Here is a 17,830-nt window from a genome sequence, read left to right as displayed (position 1 = left end):
TAGTGTTTGTGATTTGGAATTCATGTAACTAAAATAATTGCAGAAAACAAATAAATTAGAATAAATTGGTGAAATATTCTAAATTACTTTGCAACAGGAAGCATATTTTTTTTAGGAAAGCCAGATAGTTTAAGGGGAGTGCATAATGCTTTCAATTAAGCAATTACATTTAGACTGATGGGCTTCAGAGAGTCTGTAGAAAAAATGCAAATAGACAAAAAGTATCCAATGGAAGAAAAGTTGATTAAAACTGATTTTTCAAACCTAAGAAAAATGCGGACATGAACTCACGAAAAGCAAAACACATATAGAATGCACAGGGATTTTTTACAAATAAAATTGTGGAAGAAAATTAGCAATGGTCGAAGAAGATCACTACATAAAATGCATCTACTGAAGCTCAAAAACTGATGGGAGCTATGCTTAAATAGACTTCCACCACTACTTATTATTTAAGTCCATTACGTTTTTGCTTGTCTGTGCCACTACAGACAAGGACCAACCATACACAAATCCATCTTGAACCTGACCTTTAAAGGAATACTCCAATCCAACCTGCAAGGGCATGTCCCTCTGAACAAGAATACAAACAACCCCAGATAGTTTCCTTGTTTGGCCACATTAATAACATTTAGTTTCAATCCTTTGGCACAAGGAACTCTGCACCCACACATTACACATAGCTTTTATTAACTTGAGCCCAGTGTTTAATTTGAGCCAGTGGTTTCCAACCGGCACTCAATCGTCAAAATCAGTGCTTATAGCGCAAACTCAACCCAAAGGTATTGGAGTGCTTTTTATGAGCATCAGTTTTGGAGGCACAGGGAGATTAAGGGGCATATTATCAAGACAGGCGATAACATTATAATTATAATGGGCTTGATAATATGCTCTATGGAATGGAATTCCAATTGAAGCCCATGTTAGATGTGAAAGACATCTAACCTGAGCTTCAATTGGAATTTCATAGAGCATATTATCAAGCCCATTATCGCCGTTTTAGCGGCGATAATTTTATCGCCTGTCTTGATAATATGCCCCTAAGTGATTTGCTCAGAATCACAGGATTTAAAGCCGCTGCCGAGATTCGAACCTTGTTCCCCCGCTCCAAGGTCGGCTGCTCTGGCCATTACGCCACATCCTCTCCCCGCTTGTAGGGTTACATGGTTAGTAGTTGGTTCTGTTATCGGCGGTGCTAATAGGAGCAATGGGCTAGTGCAGGCTGCCTCCTGATGAAAGCCCCAGCACTTATTTTTTCACAAATTAACCATTGCCTGAGCCACTAATAATCACTCTGGGACACAGTCCAGTGCATTGTTTTTTTCTTTATTTTCTGTCCCATTACGTACAGGGACTAGCCAAATGCCAATCAGTGTTGAACCTTCTCCCAAAACAGTGCAGTCTGAACTGCTGGGCGATGGTTGCGCTGAACGGGCACACATCAACCCCAGAAGGGTTTCATCAATGGTAGATCGTTTCAGTGAGATGCAGGTTTATTCTAGCATTTCTGGCAAAGCAAGGCACACATGAGTCCTGACCTGGCTGTGCATTTAGAGAAAAGAATTGCAGACCTGCCCAAGCAGTGGGTAACTGCAGATCCAAAACTTCTGTAGCTCAAAGAGGCCCTTTCTTCAGTTGGGACCACTACGGGCAAATCCAGTTCTGTTCATGGTGGTGCGTCTATGCCTCAGGCATTTTGCAGGTCACTGTATACGCCCAAAGAGCGGAATGAGTAGGAGTAAGTTGACAGCCTCCTCTTCGTTATTTTCATTATGAGGACCATGCTCCAGTCCTTGACAAGCATTGGAGTCAGAGTCAAAGATGGCCTCCATCCTCCTACAATATTGCTTTAGATGCAAAGGGGCAGGGAAAGAGTCATCCTCAACTCATTGCTGTGCCTTGGCAGTCTCACAGCATGACATGGGACATACTCTAGCTGATGTCAGCTCCTAATTTGTGCATGGAGGTGGTGTGAAATTGGGAACTGGAGCCCACAAGAGCCAGGACCGGCACCGGAGCAAGCAGCGGAGTCTGTGGAAAAGGATGGCCCAGAGCCCCTTCAGGTGCATATTGTGGGACCTCTCTTGGGAGCGGCACAGAGGCAAGAAGCCTCGTTTGCTTGGACAATTTGTGTTTGGCTAGGACTTATTCTTCGAATTTGTCCAGGACTTACCTGAAAATGGCAAGCTGGAATGGGACCAGGAAAGCCTTGCAACTTGAAAAGGGACCAGAACCTCATAGAGTTTGGCCTACCGTTTCCTGATTCATCGGGAAACAGTTGTTGCAGGACTTGGAATGGTGCCACGACACCGAAGGCAGACATCATGGCAGTCTGTGACCAACATCTGCTTGTGCCTTCCGTGGTGCCTCGTATAACCTGTTGTTTGGGTGGAAGACATTGCTGTAGGAGCAGAGCTTTGGATAAGCATCAAAGGGCCTGTGTTGTCATGTCAAGGTGGGATGTAGGCCGGTGGTGCCACCTCCCATCACACAGGAGCTGTTTTTAGATGTTTTACAGATCCTGGGGCATATGAACAAGCCCCTATCGCCACCACAACGTCACTTTTAACAACGTTATGGTGGCGATAGGGGCTTAACACTGCCTTGTAAAAAATACCCCCTTTTATGCTATGCTTAGCGTGAAAGAGGTGGGCAGAGTGTGTTGTGGTGGGCGTTCCACCGCAACACCCATTGATTTTGATGCTGCCCCCTATGTACAAGGGCAGCGTACATAGGAGTTAGCGCCAAAATTAAGACCAGGGAAAACCTGGTCTTAAGTTGGCGAAACGAGGAGAAATGCATTATTTCTCCTTGTTTTTCCTTTTCCCATGTGTGCTGCCTTGTGCAGCACCATGGAAAAAACAAAATGCCATGGATTGTTTATGTACAGGAAGGTTCCCAATCTTTAAAAAAAATGCAATTTTATGACTTCCATGTCGCTGCATTAAGCAGCACACATAGAAGTGACAACATTGAATTTAAAGATTGTTTATGTGCAGGAAGGGGGACCTTCCTGTACATGAACAATCTTTCCCCTGCACACAGACACCCTTTTGTTGGCGCTACACTGCTAAGTGTAGCACCAGCGCAGGGAGAAACGCAAGGCTGCACCATATCCTTGTAAATATGGTGCAGCCCTGTGTTTCAGAAGTGGTGGAGAGAGGCGTTAAGCCACTTCCTCGCACATATGCCCCCCAGTCTGGTGAATCTAGAGATTCACAAGGTGAGGAATCTTCAGTTAGAATTGTCCATCAGAACATAGGAATTGAGAGGCCAGCATTTAGAGAAGGTCAGGGAGTGTACAAAATCATGTCAAATGTGTTCTAAGTTGATATACGCATATTAAACACAATTTTTCCTCTTACCGTAAAGGGTTGTCACTGCCATAACACTACTTCAATGCATGGAAGTTCTGGGGCTGTTAGCATCACCTATGAAATGCTGTTTCTGTACGTTAGTTTCCATTCAAAGCCCTGATCAATGCGAGTGCAAAGCTATTCCATTTTGGGCTGTATACATATAAATTCCTCTAATAGATTTGAATCATGTCTTGTACTGAGCTTTTTATAACACAGTGAAGACCGCTTCTAGAGTATGACCGAGTATATGTGAAGTGAAAAGTGCTAAAGTGGGCACATTACAAAAATTGACGGACTGGCATCACACACCACCTGGTGTCATGCTTCATCATCTGCCAGTCCTCGCCCTCAAAAAACCGCGTTTGGTGGAGGGCGGGCATACACCTAAAGATAGGGATGCACTTCTAAACTAAGTGATGGCCCAGAGGGTAATGTGAGTTTAAAAAGCCATAATAGTGCACCTGACAACTTTTTATTCTAATGTGGTGACTAGATGGAAATAAAAACGTAAGTGCGGTGAATAGGGACCTTAATTATCCCATCACCGCTGTGTTAGAGGTCATTGTACTGAGCTTTATCATACATAATCTTGCTCAATTGTGCACACTCTGAGCCATGCAAAAAACCTTAACACCATTTACCATGACTTGGAATTTAAGTAATATGGGAGGGGACTAGACCATCAGGCCTCTGAAGCATACCGAGTGCTGCAGCTACCTAAATTACAAAATAACACAATATATAAAGGGGGTAACCCAGTTAATCCAACTGCATCTGGGTAAACAGATATACAAAAAAACGTTATGCGTTGGAATAAATCAATGCTGTTTTATAATAAGAAGGACACCATAAATTATTAAATTATTCCTTCAAGACATGGTTGTTTCTCTTTGAATTAATCATTAATCAATATCATTGCCAGAACACAGCTTTAGACAAAATCTTTTTATGTATCAATATTCGCAAAGTGTCAACACATCATATGTTCAAATATACATACAAATATGACATACAGAGAAGACAAATCAAGAAAATCAAAACAAACTAAATACAAATGAACAAGGAATTTATCCTGTATTCCTTATTCCCCTATTAATAACTATGGATGCCTACTCCTTTTTAATACGAGCATTCCATTACTTTAGATAGCCCCACTCAATAGTACTAAGAGGAAAATACACTTGTATACCTCTGAACAATTTTTTAGTACTTTATATATCAATTATACAAATAATTTTGTTTTGTCAAGGGCTTCTTCGATTCAAACAGTCGACGCGTTTCAGCCCAGCTTGCTTTGGGCCTCATCAGATTGGGTATATAAGGATATCTCTCCCTAAAGACACCAGTCTGGTGGGGAAATCCCTGTAGAACAGCAGAAACCCCCCACGAATGAATCTCTATCGAACAATCAGTGGAATCTCACTGGCACAATTTATTGAGATAGGGATGTCACATCGTATGGGCGTCTCGCGGATCATAACCCAGGGCTTAAATTTTGGCTTCTTGTTTGTTCGTTTACTTGCTACGAGGTCCACGTTAATTAATCCGCCTCTCCACTAAGTTCCCTAAATTGACATACTTCCCCAGGGCTGCTGACTACCTGGTATCTCAAATACTAAATAGAGAGCAAGCTTGCAGCTTTTATTTCCTAGGGCTTTAATAACTACAACAGATGCTACCTGTATATATGCCTAGACATTTTGGTGTATTTAGAAAACAGAAATTCAGAAGTCGGAGATGATGATTAAAAATAATTGCCTTACTGAAAAACAAATGGCACACTTTCTTCCTCCCAATATTGCTATTTGGAATTGTCCAATCCGTAATCATACCATCCTACCAGGTTAGAGTGTCCATTTTTGGGTTGCTCTTTCTTCAGCAACATTGCTGCCAGTACCAGATCCCTTCATTTCATAAAGAAAAAATATAAACAGTTCTAAAATAAAAGCTTATGATACTAAAGGCAAGATTAATTATTCCTATATGAAATTTCTGAGACATTAGCACTGTATTGAGGTGTTTTCACCTCACAACTTACACTACTGGACAGGTTCATAGGACCCATGCACAAGAAAAACTATCCCATTAGTCTTTCGTCTATGTTTGGTCCGCTCACTTGGTGATGCAAGACGAAACCTGGAGAGTATACTGTTGTTAACCATCAGAAAGAAATGCAATCTCAAGTCAACAGATGTAGATTATAATTGAAAATATATTTATTACAAAATCTCCCAGAACGAGAAAAAGTTGCAATATGATTAAATGCCGCAGGGGTGCTATCAACACCACTCAACTACACCATCCTCCTAAACACATGAAATTACATTTATTTTTTGTGAAATATTTTATCCAAGTAGTATGTGGAACAGACACTATTTACAGTCGATCAGTTGATCTTCCTGACTGGTTGCAAAATATAACTCAGTAGTCCTTTTATCAGTCAGTTGGTCTTAGTGGAATAATTTCTTCTTTGTTTTTTAAACTTCAGAATGGAAATGGAAATGAATGTGATGTATCAACAGAAAGAAATAGAAAAAGCACACCGGAAAGGACTACTTGACTTAGAAACATCATTCATCTATCCGGGTATGCAAGTTAACCCAGTCACTTTCCGAGGCAGGCATCGACTGGCAGAAGGTCATCATTCAAATGACATGTATGTCCATCACAGCACACTTGACGACATCCATGGCGGTGCAATGCTGATGGCCAACGGTCCCTACCCACCCATCGGCATTCTGCAAAGGGAGCGGGGTCGCCGGACGGGGAGGAGACCTGGGAATCAGAAGTCTTTAGATGGGAACATCAATGTCTCCAAGAGCCAAGCAGAGGATAAGAACATGGAGCGATCTTCGGCCAATCCCACTGCAGACGACGAAAAGGCAGATACAAGAGAGACTGATGTAGACACCTTTGGAAAATCGGACCATATCAAAATGGCCATCGATTTATCAACCCCAGTGGGTGAGGGTGGCAAAGACTTTGAACAAGGGCTGCCAAAAAGTTGTGGTCCTCATGATGTACCCCAGGAAAGCAACAGTTGTAGAAATGGGAACGATAAAGATCAAAATAATACTTGCTCAATGTTCGATGAAAAATTTCCGTACCCTCCTACACTTCCATTGCCATCGGCACCTTATGGTTTCTCAGCAGCCAACAACAATCTCCTGCCTACAGTATCAGGTATGTCAAATATTCAAATGTCAGAAGCACATTCATCAGCTGCTTTTGGTGTTTCAAAATTGGAATTTTTGTTTTTCACCATATATTTATTGGCTTATTGTAGGCTAAAGACAGTTTCATCCATTAGGTCACTACACTATGCAGTCTTTCCTGTCTTTGGACAACAAGGGACAAGGGGTGTCACAGCAGTAATTCATGATATATATATATATATATATATATATATATATATATATATATATATATATATATATATATATATATATATATATATATATATATATATATATATATATATATATATATATATATATATGTACCGCCAGTAGGTACTTATAGTGAGGACCATGTTTCCATTGGAAAAGCGTTTTTTTGACTAGCTTATATTTTTGACGCCATTTGACAAACCTTCATAAAAGTTTCCCCCAAAAAGTGCCCCGGTGATTCTTGTTGTTCATGGAACGTTTTGGAGCAATCTGTCGAGCGGGAATCGAGAAAAAGGGGAGGTCCAAAAAAGTGTTTTTCCAATGTTAATTCCTATAGGGATTTTAGTCATGTCTACAGCCTGAACCACTGGACAGAATTACACCAAATTTGGAAGAAAGGTAGCTCTTGGTCCAGAAACAACTCTTTTTGTTATTTGGTGGAAATCCATTCAGTATTTTGGGAGATATTAAAAAAAGAAATCACATTTGTTTATATAATGGTGTGGATCCTCCGAGGATCTGACAGTCCCCGTGCTGAAATCTGATTGGCTGCCAACACTTCAATCAGGAAGTGCTGACAGCCATCTTTGGACTAACCCCATAACTGTGGTCCTGGGGTCCTCCTGTGGTCCTAGGGTCCCGCTGTACTCCGACAGGGCCAAAAATCACGTAAAAATAAAATTACTGCGGGAACATGATGGAGCCACAAATCCGTGGCAAAAGTGTAAAAAAGAGTGATCTCCAGCACTTGTGTACGTTATAGACCCCTGGTAGGACAGGTCCCAGGGGCATGCATGCTTTTTTTTTTTAAGGAGGGGGCTCTGATCACCCCAGAGCCCCGGGGACCACCACCTCCCCAGGGCTAAATTCAAAGAAATGAGGGCCCTCACAGCCCCCTCATGCCCCGGGGACCACCACCTCCCTGGGGCTATAAATAAATTGACTACAGGGGCTGCAAAGGCCCCCGAGTCCCAGGGACCACTACCTCCCCGGGACTAAATACAAAGAAATGGGGGAGCCTCACGGGCCCCTGCGCCCCGGTAATCACCACCTCCATTCACAAACTCTTGAGAGACCAACTCAGACACTCTAATACCCACTTTTACTTACTGAGGCACTCATGCTCTCACTCACACACTCACTGACAAAGGTTAATGCTTAAATTTAAGAAATATAATTTAAAAAACCTTAGATATTCACTTAAAAAACAAAGGTTACACAGATGTTTCATTAGGAAACAACATTAAAAGAACCTTAGAAATTCAGTGAAAAAAACAAAGGTTATAGGGACGTTATAGTTAGGCTCAGCTTTTACTTGTACAAAAAAAGCTGAGCTAACTATAACTTATTCCTCCACAATGCACTACTTATGACTTTGCATATTATATCACCCATGAGCTGGTCAGTGACATCACTGATGACATCTTAAATGCCATCACTGATGAAATCACTAATGAAATCATCCCTAGAAGCACACACACATCTACTAAAACCCCAATACAACCTTGCTTACACCCACTCACATTCCTAGACACCCACTCACATACCCATTTAAAGACCCATGTAACACAACCACTCACTCATCCATAGAGCCACTCACACACCCACTCACTCACTCTTACAGCCACTCACACAACCACTCACTCACTCATACAGCTACTCACACAACCATTCATTTCCTGTTAGACTTGGCATCTGTGGCGTGGTTTACCCTGACTTTTTTTGTCTCTACTTCCTGTATTTTTGATGCTGTGCTGGATTTTGTTTTTGCTGGCTTAGATGCTTTGGGCACTTTGCCACTGCTGATCAGGGTCAAAGTGCAAGTGCTCCCTGTGTAAATTGTTTTTACAATTGGTTCTCTCTGATTGGCATATTTGATTTACTGGTAAGCCCCTAGTAAAGTGCACTGAAGTGTGCAAGGGCCTGTACATCAAATACCACTAGTGGGCCTGCAGCACTGATTGTGCCACCCACATGAGTAGCTCTGAAAACGTAACTTGGGCCTGCCACTGCAGTATCTGTGGGCAGTTGTTAACTGCCATGTCGACATGGCAAGTGCACCCACTTGCCAGGTCCTAACCTTCCCTTTTTCTACATGTAAGGCACCCCTATGGTAGGCCCAAGGTACCCTCCGGGGAGGGTGCAGTGTATGTGAAAGGTAGAACATGTACTGGTGTGTGTGACATGTCCTGATAGTGAAATACTGTCAATTTTGTTTTTCACTATTAAAAGACGTTCTTGCCCCATGAAATAGAATGGGAGTTTATTTATAACATCTTAGAATTATAACTTCCCATTGGGGCAGGTTAGACAAATAAAGTTTAGGCTCTCTGAACTCAGAATTTAATAACACATCTTTTAGTAAAGATGGTATTTAAAGTGTGTTTTTGAAAATGCCACTTTTAGAAAATAGGCATTTTCTTGTTTAAACCATTCTGTGTGCCTCTCTCTGTTTGTGTATTGACTTTCTGGTTTTGGAGTGACAATGGCTGGGGATGTGCATTCACTGTAGACATTCACTGGGGGTTAAGGTGTGCCTGGCCCTTCCTGGATGACTCAGAGCTGGTCTGAATAGACACTGGCTGAATTTAGAGTAGTGTGAGGAGATTTCCTTGCACCTGAATAGGGCCTGTCTCCCTCGCGCAATGCTGTCTCCATCACCTTGGTCATACCACACCATTGAGGACAGAACTGGTTTGGACTGGGCTCAGAGACCCTTGCACAAAGAGATCAAATACATTTTGGGGTATAAGTATTAGACCTAAAACCCAAGAACTTTAGACTACTTCTGAAATCAAAAGAAACTTTTGCCAAGGAGAACAGCTGGAGAAACTGGAGGATGAGTAATGCCCCTTTGTTGTGTACTGTCTGGGGTTGGCCTGCAGTAGCTGTTTCTGCCAAGGAAAGGAGAAGGACTTTGCTGTATGCTTTGTCCCCCTGCTTGAGGAAGATATCCAAGGGCTTGAGTAGAGCTTGCCTCCTGTTCTGAAGTCTCAGAGACACGAAGACATCACCCCCAGCTCCCCTGAACTTCCCTGCTGGGAGTTCTGACCTATCAAGATGTGCCTGTGACTGTGTTGGGCCTCTGGAAATTGTTCATGCTCTTGGGGGCTGGAAAAGCAACGCCACTACAAGAAAATCGACACATCGCTATTCTTGCGGCGGTCTTCCTGATGCAGCACCACGGTGCAAGAAGAATCGCCACGCATCGCTGCTGCCAAAAATGACGCCGCACCTGTCACCGCTACAAGAACCAATGCATCAAGGGATTGCGGCTGAAGAAACCAACACAGTGCCACTCGACGTCGCCGCATTGATCACAGACGCATCCCAGATTTCCACGCATCATACCTGTGCGTTAAGTTTTCCCGACACATCACCCGCGGACCAGAACTGTCTCAAAATCGATGCATCACTTTCCCCTACAGGCCGTATTTGATGCATCACTTCACCTGCATGCAGCAGAACAGTCGCATCGCCTCCCCATGGTCTCAGGAACTGATGCATCTCTTTGTTGTTCGACGCTTCACATCTCTGCGGCTGTGGGTCCTTGTGACTTTGTCACAACTACAGGTACTTTGAGAGAAATCACACATCCATAGTTTTCTATGGACCCAGTTGTTTGAAACCTTTTTAAAGTCATATTCATTTACATGTATGTTGGATTTTTATTGTTTTGGTCTTGCTGAGTTTAGATAAAGATACTTTATTTTTCTAAACTGGTGTGGTGTCTATTTGTGGTGTTATCACTGTATTACTCTGTGTTTTGAGTACAAATACTTTGCACATTGCCTTTGGGATAAGTCTGTCTGCTCTTGCCAAGCTACCCAGGGGGTGAGCAGGGATTATCTAAAGTGTGCATCCCCTTACCCTGACTAGAAGCAAGGGTTCCTATTTGGACAAAGGTACCTACCTCTGCCAACTAGAGACCCCCATTTCTAACATTGGTGGTCAGCGGTGAGGATTTGAACCTGTATTTGTACTTGACCCACATTGATTGGTGTACATCACTAGTTTAGTGTGGACCACTATGCAACCCCATACTGTGTTTTATTTTTGTTCTATGTTTGATTAACCCTTGAAGTATCCAAGCACCATGTATCTGTATGGTAAATCAGCAAGTGAGGCTGCAGAATTAGAGTTTGATATTGAAATGTTAAGTAGTTACAAAGGAGAGCAACTCAAGCAATTTTGCAAGAACTTTGGATGTCCCATGAAGAGCACCACTAGGAAAGAGGAGCTATAGAAGGCCTTAGGGGCCTGGTGGGAGGTCAGGAAAGCTGAGGAGACAGATGATGCAGATGTTGGTTGGGGTGCAACAGATGGTGCGTTCAGATCTCAGGATTTGCCTGTTGGGAGAGCAGCCTCAAGGGCTGGCAGCAATCACTCTTCCAGGAATTGGGCTGTAGAGGAAATGGAGGAAAGGTGAAGGGCCAGGGATCATGAATTGGAGTCCATGAGGTTAAAGGCAGAGAGCAAGAATGCTCACACCTTAAAGGAAAAGAAATTAAATGAATTGAGCATGAGAGAACTGGTCCTCAAGGCCAAACAGGCGGACTCCAGTACAAATGGTGGCCAATGAAAAGGGGTAATGAAGGTTTACATTCCCAAGGACCTAGTATAGAATTTCCAGAAGGGTGAGGACATTTATGCATGGTTTGCGTCTTATGAGGCAGCACTGCGAATGAATGAGGTTCCTGAGAAGAATTAGGGGGTGGCCTGTGGAGACACTTTGAGGCAATGGGAGGAACACCCTGACACCTTTGGAGGAGGCGAATGCTCTGACCTATCCCAATATAAAGAAGGCTGTATGCCTCAGGTATGGGCTCACACCTGAGCAGTACAGGGAAAGGTGTAGGTCCTTCAAGAAACTTGAATTTAATACTTGGGTTGAGTGTGTGAACATGTATTGCAGAGCACTGGATGGTTGGATAAAGGGCAGCAAGGTAAGTGATTACCAGGGGTTGTACAATCTGATCGGTTGGGAGCACTTGAGTAGTCTTTGTGTTCCAGAGCTGCACCAGAATCTGATGGATAGTAAGCTGACTGGCCCCAGGAGGCTTGCTCAGGAGGTGGACCGCTGGACGAGTACCAGGGTCCACAAGGGGTATGTGGGAAACCCAGCCAAAGGTGGGCAGGGTCCCCAGCAGAAGAGTGGGGAGGACCAAGGTAACCAAAAGGAGTTCTCTAAAGGGCCCCAAAATAGTTCCCAGGGTAAAGATTTCCAGCCCCCCAGTTCTAAGAAGCCATGGCCTCCGAAAGGTAGACCAGACAACTGGGGTCCACATAAGTTTTATGCATGTGGTCAGGAGGGTCACATGCAGAATGATCCCAAGTGCCCCAAGGCACCACCAGCACCCACTGGTGCACCGTCACTGGGGATTGTTAGTGTGGTGCTGGGGGAGGAGTTGGTTCCTAGTAAGGTTGGGGAGCCAGGTGTAATGACCCTTGTCTCATTAGGAGACAGAGAGATGGTCCAGGAAACCTGCCTTCCAGATAACACTAAAATGTATGCTGCAGTGGGTGACAATCAATGGGAGGAGGGTGGAGGCTCTGAGAGACACAGGAGCCAGTGTGACATCTGGCAGGTGTCAATGGGTGTCTGAAGAGCAGATCATCTCCAATGTACTTCATCCTGTATTTGCTGCAGACAACTCTGAGTGCCTGTGTAAGGTGGCGCAGGTTCCCTTTGAGTGGGGGGGATCTCAGGTTCCATGAAGGTTGCTGTTAGTCCATCCATGCCTGTTGACTGTCTGCTTGGCAATGACCTGGAGAGCGCACCTTGGAGGGAGGTAGAACGCCAGGATAATTTAAAGATGTTGGGACTGCCTGAGTGGGCCTGTGTTACCACTCGGTCAATGGCAGCCAGTAGGGGTGATCAAGAGGACCCGGAGCACGAAAGAGTGGCCAGGTGCCTGCCAGAAAGACGAAGGGCAAGCGGCCTGAGAAACCAGCCCCCAAAGTTCCCACGGTCCAGGAGGAGGCAGAACCTGAGGGGGATGACCTGGAACTTACAGGGGAGCAAGTGGCCGAACTGGGCGACCTGCCTGAGCTGACCCATTGGCAGCAGGAAGGAGGTCCCTCCAGGGAGGAGTTCTACAAGGTGCAGATGGAATGCCCTATTCTTGTTGATTTGCAGCAGCAGGCTGCAGACCAGGCAGCAAGTGGTCCGTCCGGATCACATTTGATTTATTGGGAGAATGGTCTCCTTTATAGTGAGCCTAAGGTTGCTGAGCCTGTGTGCTAGTGGTACCCATGTGCTAAAGGACCTTCCTACTGGGTCTGGCTCATGACCTGCCTTTAGCAGGACATTTGGGGTGTGACAAGACCTATCACAGGCTTGTCACCCACTTTTACTGGCCCCAACTGAAGAGGAACATTTGGCACACATTGTAGGGTCTTGTTAGACTTGCCAGACAAGTGGCAAGACAGGAGGGAAGTGTTAGGCTCCATTCCAACCCTTTCCTGTGGTGAGCATCCGTTTCGAGCGGGTGGGCATCGACATTGTGGGGCCACTGGAACCCAAGACAGCCTGAGGCAACAAGTTTATCTTGGTCTCGGTGGACCATGCCACCCGGTACCCGCAAGCTGTCCCTCTCAGGTCAATCACGGCCCCTGTGGTGAGCCGTGCATCGATGGGGATCTTTATCCGTATGGGGTTCCCCAGAGAGATGGTCTCTGACCGCGACACAAACTTCATTTCCAGGTATATGAAGTCACTGTGGGAAGAGTACTTTGTAATGTACAAATTCACCACTCCTTACCATCCCCAAGGGAATGGGTTGGTTAAGAGATTCAACCGAACTCTGAAAGGCATGATAAAGGGTCTTGCAGAACCCATGATATGTAAGTGGGACGTCTTTCTACCATGCCAGTTGTTCGCCTACAAGGAGGTACCGCAGATATCCTTAGGGTTCAGTCCCTTTGAATTGCTGTATGGGCACCCTGTGAGAGGACATTTGAGTCTGGTGAAGGAGGGCTGGGATAAACCTACTGGTAAGACCCCCAAGATGTGTTCAGCTACATGCTGGCTTTCAGAAACCAGACTCAACGCTTCAGTAAACTCACTTAGATGAACCTGGAAGCCAGCCAGGAGGAGATGAAACGATGGTATGACCCATAATACCACTCTGGTTGAGTTTCAGCCTAGCCAAAAAGTGTGGGTGATGGCACCAGTGGAGTCATGTGCGCTCCAAGGCAAGTGGACTGGTCCATTTGAAGTGGTGGAGCGCAAGAGTGATGTAACCTACCTGGTTAACTTGCAGACTCCTAGGAACCCTTTGAGGGTCTTGCACGTGAAGCGCCTCAAACCTCACTTTGAGAGGTCTGAAGTGACAATGTTCCTGGCTACAGCTGATGGAATGGAGGAAGAAACTGAGGGTCTTCCTGACCCCCTGTAAGCCAACCAACATGATGGGTCAGTGGATGGAGTGAACTTCTCTCCTACCCTGACCCCAGAGCAACAGAGGGTCTGTGACCAGGTGTTGGGACAGTTTGCCTCCCTGTTCTCCCTGACTCCAGGAATCACCAATTGGTGTGCCCATGATGTGGACACTGAGGACAGTTTACCTGTAAAACATAAAACTTACAGAGTAACTGACAAAGCCAGGGCCAGCATCAAGGAAGATGTTTCCAAGAAGTTGGTGTTAGGGGTGATAGAGCCCTCCAGCAGCCCCTAGGCTAGCCCTGTGGTCTTGGTTCCGAATGCTGCTGCACTAGGTGCCACTCCTGAACTCTGGTTCTGCATGGACCACTGTGAGCTCAATGCCATCACTAGGACTGATGTGCACCCCATCCCCAGAGCTGATGAGCTCATTGACCTGCTGGGAGCTGCCCGGTACCTTAGTACGTTTGATCTAATATCTGGGTACTGATAGATTGCCTTGACTGATGGGGCAAGAGAGAGGTCTGCATTTTCAACGCCAGAGGGGCGCTACTAGTTCTGCGTCATGCCTTTTAGGTTGAAGAATGCCTCTGCCACATTCCAGAGACTGGTCAACCAGGACTGTCCGGGCTTGAAGAATTCAGCGCCGCTTACTGGGATGGCATTGCTGTGTTCAGCTCCAGCTGGGAGGAACACTTGCGACACCTCTGTGATGCATTGAAGGCTCTGCAGAAGGCGGGCCTCACTATCAAGGCCAGTAAGTGCATGATAGGGCAGGGATCTGTGGTGTATCTGGGACACCAGGTAAGAAGCAGCCAGGTGGCACCCCTACAAGCTAAGATCAACACCATTCTGGCTTGGGAGCCCCCCAAGACCCAGACTCACTGGGTACTACAGACAGTTTGTCAATGGATATGGCACCATATTGCCCCCTTGACAGAGCTGACTTCAAGGAAGCAGCCAAGGAAAGTGGTCTGGACCGATGCCTGTCAGATCGCTTTTGATGCCTTGAAATCTGCCATGTGCACGGTGCCGGTGCTCAAGGCACCCAACTTCTCCCAAGAAATTGTTGTGCAGACAGATGCTTCAGAGCATGGTGTGGGAACAGTACTCTCACAATTGAATGACGAGGGCTTGGACCAACCCGTGGCCTTCATTAGTAGAAGGCTAACTCACAGGGAAGGTGGAGTGCAATTGAAAGAGAAGCTTTACCTGTGGTCTGGCCACTGAAGAAGCTAAGGCCTTACTTGTTTGGGACTCACTTCTGGGTTCAGACAGACCACAGGCCCCTCAGATGGTTGATGCAAATGAGGGTTGAGAACCCAAAACTGTTGAGGTGGTCCATCTCCCTACAGGGAATGGACTTTACGGTGGAAGACGGCCCTGGTATGGAACACGCCAATGCTGATGGCCTGTCCAGATTCTTCCGCCTCAGTGATGAGAACTCCCAAGAAGGTGGGTAGTTCTCCCCATCTTTCAGATGGAGGGGACACATGTTAGACTTGGCATCTTAAGCGTGGTTGCCCTGAGTTTTTGCCTCTACCTCCTGTATTTTTGATGCTGTGCTGAATTTCGTTTTTGCTGGCTTAAATGCATTGGGCACTTTGCAACTGCTGATCAGTGTCAAAGTACAAGTGTGCCCTGTGTGTATTTTTGTTACAATTGGTTCTCCCTGATTGGCATATTTGAGTTACTGGTAAGCCCTTAGTAAAGTGCACTGATGTGTGCCAGGGCAAGTAAATCAAATGCTACTAGTGAACCTGCAGCACTGATTGTGCCACCCACATGAGTAGCTCTGAAAAGGTAACTCAAGCCTGCCACTGCAGTGTCTGTGAGCAGTTGTTAACTGCCATGTCGACTTGGTAAGTGCACCCACTTGCCAGGCCCTAATCTTCCCTTTTTCTACATGTATGGCACCCCTATGGTAGGCCCAAAGTACCTCCCTGGGCAAGGTGCAGTGTATGTGAATGGTAGGATATGTACTGGTGTGTGTGACATGTCCTGATAGTGAAATACTGCTATTTTTTTTTTCACTACTGAAAAGCTATCCTGTCCCATAGGATAGAATGGGAGTTTATTTATAACATCTTATGAATATAACTTCCCACGGGGACAAGTTACACAAATAAAGTTTAGGCTCTCTGAACTCGTGTGTTTGAAAATGCCACTTTTAGAAAGTAGTACAAAAGGGGGTGGTGATGGAGGGAGCATCAGAACCAATCAAACACTCACACCCAGTCAACAGATCTGGGTTTTATCCATCACCATTCTTTAGCCCACTCTGCCACCCCAGTTCAGACATGGCCATATGCAAATCAGTCTGACCCTGTGCCTCATGGGAACAGTCCTGCCCGAACTGCCAAGCCATGCCTTCCCTGGACCGGAAACAAGCTTCCTAGGACCGGTTTCTGGCATTTCAGCCGTCTTCAGCCAGGCTTGCTTGAATCCAGTGGCAAAGTGAGCAAGGGACTCACGTCTGAGCATACCCTGCCAACTTATGGCGAACAAAGCAGTACAAAAGGGGGTGGTGATGGAGGGATCATCAGAACCAATCAAACACTCACACCCAGTCAACAGATCTGGGTTTGATCCATCACCGTTCTTTAGCCACTCTGCCACCCCAGTTCAGACATGGCCATATGCAAATCAGTCTGACCCTGTGCATCATGGGAACAGTCCAGCCCGAACTGCCAAGCCATGCCTTCCCTGGACCGGAAACAAGCTTCCTAGGACCGGTTTCTGGCATTTCAGCCGTCTTCAGCCAGGCTTGCTTGAATCCAGTGGCAAAGTGAGCAAGGGACTCACGTCTGAGCATACCCTGCCAACTTATGGCAAACAAAGCAGTACAAAAGGGGGTGGTGATGGAGGGAGCATCAGAACCAATCAAACACTCACACCCAGTCAACAGATCTGGGTATGATCCATCACCGTTCTTTAGCCCACTCTGCCACCCCAGTTCAGACATGGCCATATGCAAATCAGTCTGACCCTGTGCCTCATGGGGACAGTCCAGCCCGAACTGCCAAGCCATGCCTTCCCTGGACCGGAAACAATCTTCCTAGGACCGGTTTCTGGCATTTCAGCCGTCTTCAGCCAGGCTTGCTTGAATCCAGTGGCAAAGTGAGCAAGGGACTCACGTCTGAGCATACCCTGCCAACTTATGGCAAACAAAGCAGTACAAAAGGGGGTGGTGATGGAGGGAGCATCAGAACCAATCAAACACTCACAATGCCAGAAACCGGTCCAAGGAAGCTTGTTTCCGGTCCAGGGAAGGCATGGCTTGGCAGTTCGGGCTGGACTGTTCCCATGAGGCACAGGTTCAGACTGATTTGCATATGGCCATGTCTGAACTGGGGTGGCAGAGTGGGCTAAAGAACGGGGATGGATCAAACCCAGATCTGTTGACTGGGTGTGAGTGTTTGATTGGTTCTGATGCTCCGTCCATCACCACCCCCTTTTGTACCGCTTTGTTTGCCATAAGTTGGCAGGGTATGCTCAGACGTGAGTCCCTTGCTCACTTTGCCACTGGATTCAAGCAAGCCTGGCTGAAGACGGCTGAAATGCCAGAAACCGGTCCTAGGAAGCTTGTTTCCGGTCCAGGGAAGGCATGGCTTGGCTTGGCAGTTCGGGCTGGACTGTTCCCATGAGGCACAGGGTCAGACTGATTTGCATATGGCCATGTCTGAACTGGGGTAGCA

The 17,830-nt window shown here is 45.8% G+C and overlaps 1 protein-coding gene across 2 annotated transcripts in view; it reads left to right on the top strand.

Moving 5' to 3' along the window:
• Nucleotides 1-17,830, top strand: part of SAMD7 (sterile alpha motif domain containing 7) — a 139,844-nt gene that overhangs the window by 84,874 nt on the left and 37,140 nt on the right. For both annotated transcript variants that reach the window (XM_085633733.1, XM_085633734.1), the window contains one exon: nt 5,848-6,542. In XM_085633733.1, coding sequence (XP_085489859.1) covers nt 5,848-6,542 — 695 coding nt within the window. The remainder of the gene's footprint in view (nt 1-5,847; nt 6,543-17,830) is intronic.

This window comes from Triturus cristatus, chromosome 11 (assembly GCF_964204655.1).
Source record: "Triturus cristatus chromosome 11, aTriCri1.1, whole genome shotgun sequence".
NCBI lineage: Eukaryota > Metazoa > Chordata > Amphibia > Caudata > Salamandridae > Triturus > Triturus cristatus.
The sequence above is the reverse complement of the archived record's forward strand: the minus strand, read 5'-3'. Positions and strand labels throughout refer to the sequence as shown.